At 38.7% G+C, this 13,152-nt stretch overlaps 1 protein-coding gene across 1 annotated transcript in view; it reads right to left on the reverse strand.

Annotated features, from left to right (window-relative positions):
• Nucleotides 1-263: 263 nt before the first annotated feature.
• The window catches only part of ENO4 (enolase 4), a 29,035-nt gene continuing 16,146 nt past the window's right edge, over nt 264-13,152 (reverse strand). The window contains exons 10-14 of the mRNA XM_065894858.1: nt 5,905-6,030; nt 4,364-4,559; nt 2,782-2,849; nt 2,152-2,269; nt 264-394 (exon numbers count right to left, since the gene is read on the reverse strand). Coding sequence (XP_065750930.1) covers nt 264-394; nt 2,152-2,269; nt 2,782-2,849; nt 4,364-4,559; nt 5,905-6,030 — 639 coding nt within the window. The remainder of the gene's footprint in view (nt 395-2,151; nt 2,270-2,781; nt 2,850-4,363; nt 4,560-5,904; nt 6,031-13,152) is intronic.

Genomic DNA, 13,152 nt, shown 5'->3' on the forward strand with positions numbered 1-13,152 from the left:
CCCCCAAAATGGACAGGAGAGCTCGTAGACAAACAAGATCCCCATAGAAATGTGATGGCCAGAAGACAAGGTTCACAGGTATAATTCCAGGCAAAATACTATCTCTGTATTTCACCAAATAGTGAAATTAAAAGAAGAAAAAGCACACGAGTTAGTGAAGTTTTAGAGCAAAACCAAAATGAAGACACACTTGAGATCTCCCAGTCTAATAACACAGTGGTGTGGCTGTCAGCTGGGGCGTGTGTAGCCCGTCTGGAAGACACTCATGTTTTGGCTGATTCCTCCACAACTTCTGTGGCGAAGATGGGCTCCGGGGGCTCAGGAAGCTCACCAGCCATGGCAGCCTTTTCGGCTTCCTCATTCAAGTAGAAAAATGTGTGTTCTTCATTGAAACCTATTAAAAACAACAATAAATTTTACTGTCTAATCCAGTGGTGCCAGTTTTGACGTTCTTTGTTACATGATTTAAAGGAGATCATCTTTAGAACTGTCCAGAGGTGTCACATCACCATTAGGAAGGATTCTAGAACCACCTTAAAGTGGGCATGTCGTCTATACATTAACTGCAATACACTTGTTGAGTTTGCAGTGTACCCTTAGACAACATTCTGGAACATTTTGTTTACAGCAGACTTTGGGCAGAGGCTGAGCAGCGAAGGATAAGAGGAAGATGAACTAGAGGAAAGGCTGGTACTCTGCGTGAGACAGGCCATTGCCAACTAACTATTCCAAGGTAAACCACTGAAGACTCAAGACTATTCCAGTCAGGTTCCACGTGTTTCTGGGCAGGGAGAGTGTTTTAATGACTGAGCTTTTGACAAGATTTCCTACTCAATCTCTCAGTGCAGTGATTTGGTTTTCCAGTTGTTTGGTCCCCTTCATATTTATTGACCACTGCCAATGTCAGCGAAATCCTCATTAATCTGTTAATCCATTCCGGAATGCTCAGGGGCTGGCACTGTCACCAGGGAGGGTCTGGGCCTCCAGTCACTAGAGTCCTTTTTGATGCCCTGAAGCAGCTGTTTCCCTTGTGGTGAAGTCTGGCTGGAAATGTGATAGGTCACTGAAGGAACCTAAAGCTTCCACAAGTCAGGATGACAAAAAATCAGACTGATATGTAGGAACAGTATAATTTTACCTATTTGAAAAAACAAGCCTTCATGTTACACACTAAACAATACAAAGTAACTTTTGACTGTTACACACTAAACAATACAAAGTAACTTTTGACTGCCCTTGCATGACTTAGAAATAGTCTCCCAATTATATCTTTGTTTTCTAGAAAACAAGGTCATTACCTATGTTAAACGTGACAATAATTACTATTTCTCTTGGTCGCTTTTAAAGAAATTCCTATTAGTCACAAAATAGTACTTCCTTGCTTCCATATTCAATAATTGGTATGTTCTACAATACATTCTATAATACATCTATCTCATTTAATAGTTTCATTTATGGTATACAAGTATGTCAGCACTGCTTAATTAACATACTTTTTTGCAGTATATCAATTCTATTTTAAAATACAAAATAGTTTTAGAATTTCAAAGACAACTATTGGTCTCTTTAAATGTCTTTGCATGCTTTGTTTTGGCTACCACAGTCAGTAATATATAGAGTAAAAATGTATATTTGGGGTGTTGCTCTCCAATTACCCAGTACATAAGATGCTTCTACCCATGCAGATTTACAAAGTTTGATGTCGTAAATGATTGGTTCATCTCTCTTGAGACCATAGCCTTTCCAAGGTACATTAAATTAACATGCTATCTACTTGAGTAAAACGAGTTGTTGCCAAGAACCACCAGGAAAACATCCACCTTTAACTTTCCTGGGCTGTGCAGAAAAACCTTAAGTATAATTTGGACCATAACAAAAGGTAGGCTTGGAAATTCCAATCAATTAAGTCTATTGAAAAGCATCACACAGCCTATTCATCAAGATTAGGGCTAGGGTTTTAAACATTCAGGTAAATAGATAATCCATTAAGAAAACAATACACGTGGCAAATGCCATCCTAGTTTTGTCAGCACTTATTTATAGTCTTTGGATTTCCCTGCCCTCCTGCCGAGAGACTTCTATTCCCCCATCTCCCAATCTTTGTTCTCTTATTCATGGCTAAGTGAAACTAAGCAAGAAAGCAGCACATACCCAGTGTTCCATTCTGGACAAGTTCTTCCTCTATAGTAAAGAGGCGATTGTACTTAGTCACCCGTTCGCCACGAGAAAGACCTCCCAACTTGATAAACCGGACACCAAGTCCAACGGCCTAAAGAGGTGAGGGAACAGCTTATTTTAAATGGAGTCATATTTTGCTAAACTACAAACAGTTCTTTAGGGAGAAAGGATGCTGCCCCTGTGTGCTGTTTTGTTTTTACTCTCATTAAATTAATTTCTCATTTTGTTACATGAGTAAAGTGGCCTGCTTGTAAGCTGAAAGTGTCAAAGGTAAAGAGATAGTGTGACTGTACATCAGATGCTCTACTAGTCATGTAAGCACGCTGATTTTTATCTAAGAGCATTCTGGCCTTGCTTGCTTCATTATAGGAGGTAAGATTGCAAGTGCACACCCCAGTCATTTAAGTGTGCTCATCATTTTACCAGGACTTCAATTTTTCTTCTTTTTAAAAGTTCAAAGATTAGCTGTCTGGGAGGAAGCAAGTCTGTTTCATAAAAGGTTACATGACTTTCTCTGCCACAGACCGCCTTTCTCTGAAATACCAATTCAGGATAAAAGCAGTGTTTTGGCAATTCTGCAATTGACCGGTTTTCAGCACTTACCAAATCGACAAGGCTGTCATCAGACGACTCTCCTTCTGCACTTCCAAAGACAGCGATGTGCTTCTTACCTATGAGCAGAGGAATTCTTTTCAGTTTTAGATCATATGGAAACAATCATCAAATATATGAGCCTCTGGGATCAAAATTTAAAATTTGCCAGAGATTTAAAACTGCGAAGAGTCAATTTTTTGACCACCTGAGAATTCTAACCCAAACGTTTGCATTTTTATTACCCTGATTTTATTTGTTTACCCCTTTGCAGTAGTTTAGATGATAAATACTAAATGAATGCCATGTTTCATCAAATTTAACATACCATAAATTGTAAGAGGCACCATTATTACCGCTGTAGAGGAAAAATGCTCAAATTAGACTGATGCATTTCTAAGCTGTAAGACACAATTCAAGGTCAATCATGTTCAGTGTGCATCTTTGAGTCAAAATATACAGTAAGTGCAAGGCCATCATATGCCTAAATAATGGATTTCACAATTCATGTAAAATTTTATTCAAAGGAATCTGTCATTCTGAATATTGACTTATTAGGAAAGCAGTGTTGATAGTATTTAATCAATCACTTGAAGATCTCAAAACCCCTTAAAATTTGCACAGTCTTACAAGACTGCAAAGCCAAAGTTCTTCCTATGGTGACAGAGTTGTGTCTTACAGGCAGGCGTTACAGCAGCTATCTGGAGTGGATGACAGAATGGCTGCTGAGAGGTAGGCCCAGGAGGAAAGACCAGGCCTTGGGGCATTCCATCCACCACGTGCACACCACCCTGCCTGGGCCGTAGACCAGGGCAGCCTGCATGCTAAGGGACTACAGGCATTTCATTCCATCCTCTGGCACCAGCCCAGGCCCCTGGCTGCCAGGCTCGCTCTGAGTCCTGCTCCAGGTCTGAGACCAGCCTGCTGCCTAGTTCCTGAGACCCACTCACGATATGCATGTTTCAGGCCCTGTGCATAAGTGAACAAAACTCCCATGAACTCCTGGGAATTTACAGCTAGTGGAGGATACCAGACATGAAATAGCCTACAAGTAATTGCGAACAGTACTACAATTGAAAATATAGGATAAGAAAGGTTCAGAGCAACCAGTGAGGGGTGGGGGAAGTCAGGGAAGGCATGTAGACCTGAAGAGGTTTCATTTAAGGCAAAAAGACCTGAAGGAATAGTTAGCCAACTAAATGGTACAGGGCAAAGCATTCTAGGCCGAAGGAACAGCATGTTCAAAGACCTCAAGGCTGTAAAAAGATTGAAACTTTTGAGGAGTTGAAAAAAAGCCATTGTGGGCTAGTGATTGAAAAAAAATCACTGTGGTGTCTTGTGAAGCTGAGAGGGCTGTGGCCTCAGCCACCTGTTTGCAGTAGCCCTCCCTGAAGGGGAGGGCCCCCGGGCAGGGCTGTTACTGGAACATTATGAAGTGAATCAGTAGTAAGCTGCATTTTGTTTTCCAGTACCGAATCACTCACAAATGGTTGGGGTGTTTTTTTCTTCCAAGATTTATTCCATGCTTTTTATTAACTGATATACTGCATATTTAAGTTCATTATGAGCCTTTCAGAGCTATACTTTTACTCACTGTCAATAAGATTGGTCATTTCCACCAAGTCGGACATCGTAGTTTGATTTGTGTGTTTTACGATCAGCCCGCTGCATCTGAGGATGCCGACGTTCCCATCCTCTAGAAGTTTAGAGATGCTTTTGGATGCGGTGCCTGCAATTATGTAACACTTGGAACCAAGAGCATTGTAGGTGCTGTCCCACTGTTCAGAGTCCTGGGTAAATATTTAAGAACTGATCATTACAATGTATGGGACATCATCACAAAATGACAGGAATCATACAGCACATAATCAGTTATACACCTTTCTGAGACACACAAAACGGGTGGGGGGCTTGGTTTGTTTGCATCTGTGGCTTCATGTTGCCCATACCACAGCCACACAAATTAACAAGCTTCATGGAACAGAAACTTAGAGTGATTAAATTTGAGCTTGAAGATCTAGTGAATAAAATGTTAATACACATTAAATGCTATTCTCCACATTAATTCTGATGTCCTTCAAGCACAGGCTCTTCCTACCCACTGTGTTATCCATGATGCTGCTGAAGACTGGCTGGTTAGGAGATTTTAGTGTTATTTCTGGTAGAAAGGCAACTGAAGGAAATGAGCCTGCGGGGATGTAGACCCTCATTCCCAACACCCTTATTTTTTATTGGTGAGACCACCAAATGAAATGCTCATTATTTAAATAGTAATATACAGTCTTCCCAGCCATTGTACCAGATTTCAACCTGTCCCATTAGAACAGACCATGCAGGTACATCTTATCGCATTAAAAAGAGCTGTGGCCAGAGCCTTGGGACAAGAAGCAGAAGATAGGTCTGGCAAGATTAAAGAACTAGGCTCAGCATCTTCCACAAGTGCTGGGGTGTAGCACAGTCTGTGAAAGGAAAGATGGGACTGAGAGAGACTGGGGCTCCAGTAAGATCCAGCACTCTCTTTGTCCCTCAAATTTAAATAGGTGAGTTGTCTCAAAGAGGGTACCTGCTTACTATATCTAATGGTTCTCAAATTCATAAAATCAAGAATGCAAGTTTTGAAGTTTAAGTGGGTTAGGAAGAGAGAGTTCTATGGCACATAAACAACCCTGCATTAGTGTGAAAAAATGCATTAGGTGCATTAGTGTGAGTAAATCAGAAACAATATCTCACATCTTTTAAAAATATGGCTTTGTAACTTCTATGCATGCATAGTAACTGGATTTAGGTTTAAAAAACATTTGGCCTAGTTGAAGTCCTGTTTCCACGAGCACTTGGAAATTATATGTGATTAACCTGTTGAAGCACCCGCTAGCACATTGGGCTCGCCTGCCATCATTTAGGCAGCTTGTAAATACCCAGGTATCCCTGAAGTGCTGGGAGATACTTGTTTCATTCCATAGACAGGCACACTCCTATGCGTTTCTGCTCTTCATTTGCTTAGTAAGTGCCTTTTCTCAAAAATGCCAAAATAAAGCAACTCAGCCCCAGCCCAAATTACAACACATTTCAAATCTACAGATCCAAAAGAAATATTTTATTCTGTTTTATTATAAAATTCAAGTTGAATCCTGTTACCTCCTTCCTGAAAGGATCAATTAAGGCAATAATTGAAGGGAACTTGTTGATCAGCTCCACATACAGGTCAACCATCTCAGCTGCATTTTTGTAGGTTCCCGTCATCACTTCATACTTTCCTTTACTCTGATAAGTATAAGGAAGATATGAAAGGATAAATGAGGAATTCTGCAAACATTAAAGATGTGATTCAAATTCATTTTCATTCATTTCATATAAAAGACTGCAAACATTATTTCCAGGCCACATTCACCTGAGAAATCTATGCATTTTACTTTAAATATCTTTTAAATGTCAACCTGGGAAAAATCAAGTCAGCATTCCTCTGGATGCCCCATAGATCTCTTCCCACTGACTTCAGATGAAACCTTCCGCACAAAAAAACGAGTAAAGAGTAGGAGGGGAGTAATTTCTTACTTAAGTTTTATAACGTGGTGCCAGATACTGCTTGGATAGATGGGCAATAACATAAATTCATAAACAGAATAGCAATGCAGACCTGCCTACTCACTAGAACTACCGTCGTTCAGCTCACAGTGAATGAATAGCTTGTTTACTGTAAATATTCTAAAATTTGAAAGCAGGGCTAAGCTTTTGAGATACTAACAATATGATATGTAAAGAGACTTACATGAAGGCAAGCATGCAAGTCTAGTAGTAACAATATTGTTTTGAAAGTGGAGTTCTAGTGCAACCCATTCATTTGAAGTCTAGAACACCCCCAAGTCATTAAGCATAGGAGTAAACGAAGCTGGAGGATCTAGTGTAGTCTCTGTAAACACAGCACCCTTATGTCCAGTCCAAGTCTGTGCCCAGGGATGGCACCTGGGATATTTAGGTACTGGGAGGGAGGTAGGATGGACCAGAATGGCTCTTTGGTTTATTAATGCCTTCCTGCTGCTGCTAATAGAATGGATTCCATTGGAATTAAGCAGGCTCCTAATAAGCCCATCATTGAAAAGATTCTATACTTCTTTTCACATAAAATATAGCAGCAAGAACTCTCAGCTTCTATACTGCAAAACGTATGCAATCCTATCTTGTCAGAGAGGAAATGATAATGATTTTGAACTAACACTGTAAGAATTATCTGATATCAAGCTAAAGCATTTTACTGAATATAAGCAATAAATACCCATTCTAGTTAACACTAGCAGTCAGTATTTTCATAGTTCTTGGTATACGTTGCTGATGAAAACATGCAATTATTTCCCTTACTGGTATGCCTAGGAACCAATGATTATGTGATGAATACGAAATTACATTAAATATTCCTTTATGCGCTTAGCTTCTTTAGGAAAGTAAGTTTTAGACGTCAGCTGAAACTTAGGTTTCTTATATACTATTCAAGATTTCCTTTGAAGTTAAAAGAATCACAAAGTGGAATCGTATTTGGTCATGTGCCCTGAATTTGACATTAATTACTATTATTAATTATTCTCCAAAAACTTCAATAACTTAGAAATACTTTTATATTTAAAAAGTGAGAGAGGGCAGACAGCAGAAGCAAGAAGAACTACAATCCTGCAGCCTGTGGAACAAAAACCACATTCACAGAAACACAGACAAGATGAAAAGGCAGAGGGCTATGTACCAGAAGAAAGAACAAGATAAAACCCCAGAAAAACAATTAAATGAAGTGGACATAGGCAACCTTCCAGAAAAAGAATTCAGAATAATGATAGTGAAGATGATCCAGGATCTCAGAAAAAGAATGGAGGCAAAGATCGAGAGGATGAAAGAAATGTTTAACAAAGACCTAAAAGAAATAAAGAACAAACAGAGATGAACACTACAATAACTGAAATGAAAAATACACTAGAAGGAATCAATAGCAGAATAACTGAGGCAGAAGAACGGATAAGTGACCTGGAAGACAGAATGGTGGAATTCACTGCTGCGGAACAGAATAAAGAAAAAAGAATGAAAAGAAATGAAGACACCCTAAGAGACCTCTGGGACAACATTAAACACCATTCGCGTTATAGGGGTCCCAGAAGGAGAAGAGAGAGAAAAGACCTGAGAAAATATTTGAAGAGATTATAGTTGAAAACTTCCCTAACATGGGAAAGGAAATAGCCACCCAAGTCCAGGAAGCACAGAGAGTCCCAGGCAGGATAAACCCAAGGAGAAACATGCTGAGACACATAGTAATCAAATTGGCAAAAATTAAAGACAAAGAAAAATTACTGAAAGCAGCAAAAGAAAAATGACAAATAACATACAAGGGAACTCCCATCAGGTTAACAGCTGATTTCTCAGCAGACACTCTACAAGCCAGAAGGGAGTGGCATGACATATTTAAAGTGATGAAAGGGAAGAACCTACAACCAAGATTACTCTACCTGGCAAGCATCTCATTCAGATTCAATGGAGACATCAAAAGCTTTACAGACAAGCAAAAGCTAAGAGAATTCAGCACCACCAAACCAGCTCTACACTAAATACTAAAGGAACTTCTCTAAGTGGGAAACACAAGAGAAGAAAAGGACCTACGAAAACAAACCCATTACACTTAAGAAAATGGTAATAGGAACATACATATTGATAATTACCTTAAACATGAATGGATTAAATGCTCCAACCAAAAGACACAGGCTTGCTGAATGGATACAAAAACAAAACCCAGGGCTTCCCTGGTGATGCAGTGGTTGAGGGTCCGCCTGCTGATGCGGGGGATGCGGGTTCATGCCCCGGTCCGGGGGGACCCACATGCCATGGAGAGGCTGGGCCCGTGAGCCATGGACACTGAGCCTGTGCTCCACAACGGGAGAAGCCGCAACAGTGAGAGGCCCATGTACCGCAAAAAAAAAAACAACAAGACCTATATATATGCTGCCTACAGGAGACCCACTTCAGACCTAGGGACACATACAGACTGAAAGTGAGGGGATGGAAAAAGATATTCCATGCAAATGGAAATCAAAAGAAAACTGGAGTAGCAATACTCATATCAGATAAAATAGACTTTAAAGAATGTTACAAGAGACAAGGAAGGACACTACATAATGATCAAGGGATCAATCCAAGAAGAAGATATAACAATTATAAATATAGATGCACCCAACATAGGAGCACCTCAATACATAAGGCAACTGCTAACAGCTATAAAAGAGGAAATCGACAGAAACACAATAATTGTGGGGGACTTTAACACCTTACTTACACCAATGGACAGATAATCCAAACAGAAAATTAATAAGGAAACACAAGCTTTAAATGACACAATAGACCAGATAGATTTCATTGATATTTTTAGGACATTCCATCCAAAAAAAGCGGATAACACTTTCTTCTCAAGTGCACACAGAACATTCTCCAGGATAGATCACATCTTGGGTCACAAATCAAGCCTCAGTAAATTTAAGAAAACTAAAATCATATCAAGCATTTTTTCTGACCACAATGCTATGAGATTAGAAATCAGTTACAGGGGAAAAAATGTAAAAAACAAAAACACATGGAGGCTAAACAGTACGTTACTAAATAACCAAGAGATCACTGAAGAAATCAAATAGGAAATCAAAAAATACCTAGAGACAAATGACAACAAAGACACAATGATCCAAAACCTATGGGATGCAGCAAAAGCACTTCTAAAAGGGAAGTTTATAGCAATACAAGCCTACCTCAAGAAACAAGAAAAATCTAAAATAAACCATCTAACCTTACACCTAAAGGAAATAGAGAAAGAAGAACAAACAAAACCCAAAGTTAACAGAAGGAAAGAAATCATAAAGATCAGAGCAGAAATAAATGAAATAGAAACAAAGAAAACAATAGCAAAGATCAATAAAACTAAAAGCTGGTTCTTTAAGAAGATACACAAAATTGATAAACCATTAGCCAGACTCATCAAGAAAAAAGAGGGAGAGGACTCAAATCAATAAAATTAGAAGTGAAAAAGGAGAAGTTACAACAGACACCGCAGAAATACAAAGCATCCTAAGAGACTACTGCAAGCAACTCTATGCCAATAAAATGGACAACCTGGAAGAAATGGATGAATTCTTAGAAAGGTATAACCTTCCAAGACTGAACCAGGAAGAAATAGAAAATATGAACAGACCAATCACAAGTAATGAAATTGAAACTGTGATTTAAAATCTTGCAACAAACAAAAGTCCAGGACCAGATGGCTTCACAGGTGAATTCTATCAAACATTTAGAGAAGAACTAACACCCATCCTTCTCAAACTCTTCCCAAAAATTGCAGAGGAAGGAACACTCTCAAACTCATTCTCTGAGGTCACCATCACCCTGATACCAAAACCAGACAAAGATAGTACAACAAAAGGAAATTACAGATCAATATCACTGATGAATATAGATGCAAAAATCCTCAATAAAATACTAGCAAAAAGAATCCAACAACACATTAAAAGGATCATACATCATGATCAAGTGGAATTTATCCCAGGGATGCAAGGATTCTTCAATATACGCAAATCAATCAATGTGATATACCATATTAACAAATTGAAGAATAAAAACCATATGATCATCTCAATAGATGCAGAAAAAGCTTTTGACAAAATTCAATACCCATTTATGATAAAAACTCTCCAGAAAGTGGGCATAGAGGGATCCTACCTCAACATAATAAAGGCCATGTATGACAAACCCACAGCAAACATCATTCTCAATGGTGAAAAACTGAAAGCATTTCTTCTAAGATTAGGAACGAGACAAGGATGTCCACTCTCACCCCTATTATTCAACATAGCTTTGGAAGTCCTAGCCACGGCAATCAGAGAAGAAAAAGAAATAAAAGGAATACAAATTGGAAAAGAAGAAGTAAAACTGTCACTGTTTGCAGATGACATGATACTATACATAGAGAATCGTAAAGAGGCCACCAGAAAACTACTAGAGCTAATCAATGAATTTGGTAAAGTTGCAGGATACAAAATTAATGCACAGAAATCTCTTGCATTCTTATACACTGATGAAAAATCTGAAAGAGAAATTAAGGAAACACTCCCATTTTCCATTGCAACAAAAAGAATAAAATACCTAGGAATAAACCTTCCTAGGGAAACAAAAGACCTGTATGCAGAAAACTATAAGACACTGATGAAAGAAATTAAAGATGATACAAACAAACAGATGGAGAGATATACCATGTTCTTGGATTGGAAGAATCAATATTGTGAAAATGACTATACTACCCAAAGCAATCTACAGATTCAATGCAATCCCTATCAAATTACCAATGTCATTTTTTACAGAATTAGAACAAAAAAGTCTTAAAATCTGTATGGAGACACAAAAGACCCTGAATAGCCGAAGCAGTCTTGAGGGAAAAAAATTAGAGCTGGAGGAATCAGACTCCCTGACTTCAGACTATACAACAAAGCTACAGTAATCAAGACAGCATGGTACTGGCACAAAAACAGAAATAGAGATCAATAGAAGAGGATAGAAAGCCCAGAGATAAACCCATGCACCTATGGTCAACTAATCGATGACAAAGGAGGAAAGGATATACAATTGAGAAAAGACAGTCTCTTCAATAAATGGTGCTGGGGAAACTGGAAAGCTACATGCAAAAGAATGAAATTAAAACACTCCTTAACACCATACACAACAATAAACTCAAAATGGATTCGAGACCTAAATGTAAGGCTGGACACTATAAAACTCTCAGAGGAAAACATAGGAAGAACACCCTTTGACATAAATCACAGCAAGATCTTCTTTTTTTTTTTTTTTTTTAACGCGGGTCTCTCACTGTTGTGGCCCCTCCCATTGCAGAGCACAGGCTCCGGATGCGCAGGCTCAGTGGCCATGGCTCACGGGCCCAGACGCTCCGCGACATGTGGGATCTTCCCGGACCGGGGCACAAACCCGTGTCCCCTGCATCAGCAGGCGAACTCTCAACCACTGCGCCACCAGGGAAGCCCAGCAAGATCTTCTTTGATCCACCTCCTAGAGTAATGGAAATAAAAACAAAAATAAACAAATGGGACCTAATGAAACTTCAAAGCTTTTGCAAAGCAAAGTAAACTACAAACATGACGAAAAGACAACCCTCAGAATGGGAGAAACTATTTGCAAACAAATCAACAGACAAAGGATTAATCTCCAAAATATATAAACACCTCATGCAGCTCAATATTAAAAAAACAAACAACCCAATCCAAAAATGGGCAGAAGACCTAAATAGACATTTCTCCAAAGAAGATATACAGATGGCCAAGAAGCACATGAAAAGCTGCTCAACATCACTAATTATTAGAGAAATGCAAATGAAAACTACACTGAGGTATCACCTCACACCAGTTAGAATGGGCATCATCAGAAAATGTACAAACAACAAATGCTGGAGAGGGTGTGGAGAAAAGGGAACCCTCTTGCACTGTTGGTGGGAATGTAAATTGGTACAGCCACTATAGAGAACAGTATGGAGGTTCCTTAAAAAACTAAAAATAGAATTACCATATGATCCAGCAATCCCACTACTGGGCATATACCCAGAGAAAACCATAATTCAAAAAGACACATGCACCCCAATGTTCACTTCAGCACTATTTACAATAGCCAGGTCACGGAAGCAACCTAAATGCCCATTGACAGATGAATGGATAAAGAAGATGTGGTAAATATATACAATGGAATATTACTCAGCCATAAAAAGCAACGAAATTGGGTCATTTGTAGAGATGTGGATGGACCCAGAGACTGTTATACTGAGTGAAGTAAGTCAGAAAGAGAAAAACAAATATTGTATATTAACACATATATGTGGAATCTAGAAAAATGGTACAGATGAACCAGTCTGCAAGGCGGAAATAGAGACACAGATGTAGAGAAGAAACGCATGGACACCAAGGGGGGAAAGTGGTGGGTGGTGGTGGTGTGATGAATTAGGAGATTGGGATTGACATGTATACACTAATATATACAAAATAGGTAACTGATAAGAACCTGCTGTATAAAAAAATAAATAACATTCAAAAATTCAAAAAAAAAAAGTGAATCACCAGCAGAAACTCGAAGAACCACATGTCTAGAAGGGCTTATCAAGTCATAGTTACAACTGACCCACTTTTTATGCTTGACCAATTCAGCATTCACCAACCAAATGAATGTACTCTGCAGAACATACCACCTTTTAAAATTATTTTTAATAGTTCTCATGATTTCAATGTAAGCAATCCATTTTAGACCTTTTTATTACAGAATTTCTATATATCATTATGGTGACATTTCTGTTAATTTTTAAAGTTATATGGTTATGTTATT

This window comes from Phocoena phocoena, chromosome 16 (genome assembly GCF_963924675.1).
Source record: "Phocoena phocoena chromosome 16, mPhoPho1.1, whole genome shotgun sequence".
NCBI classification, from domain to species: Eukaryota; Metazoa; Chordata; class Mammalia; order Artiodactyla; family Phocoenidae; genus Phocoena; species Phocoena phocoena.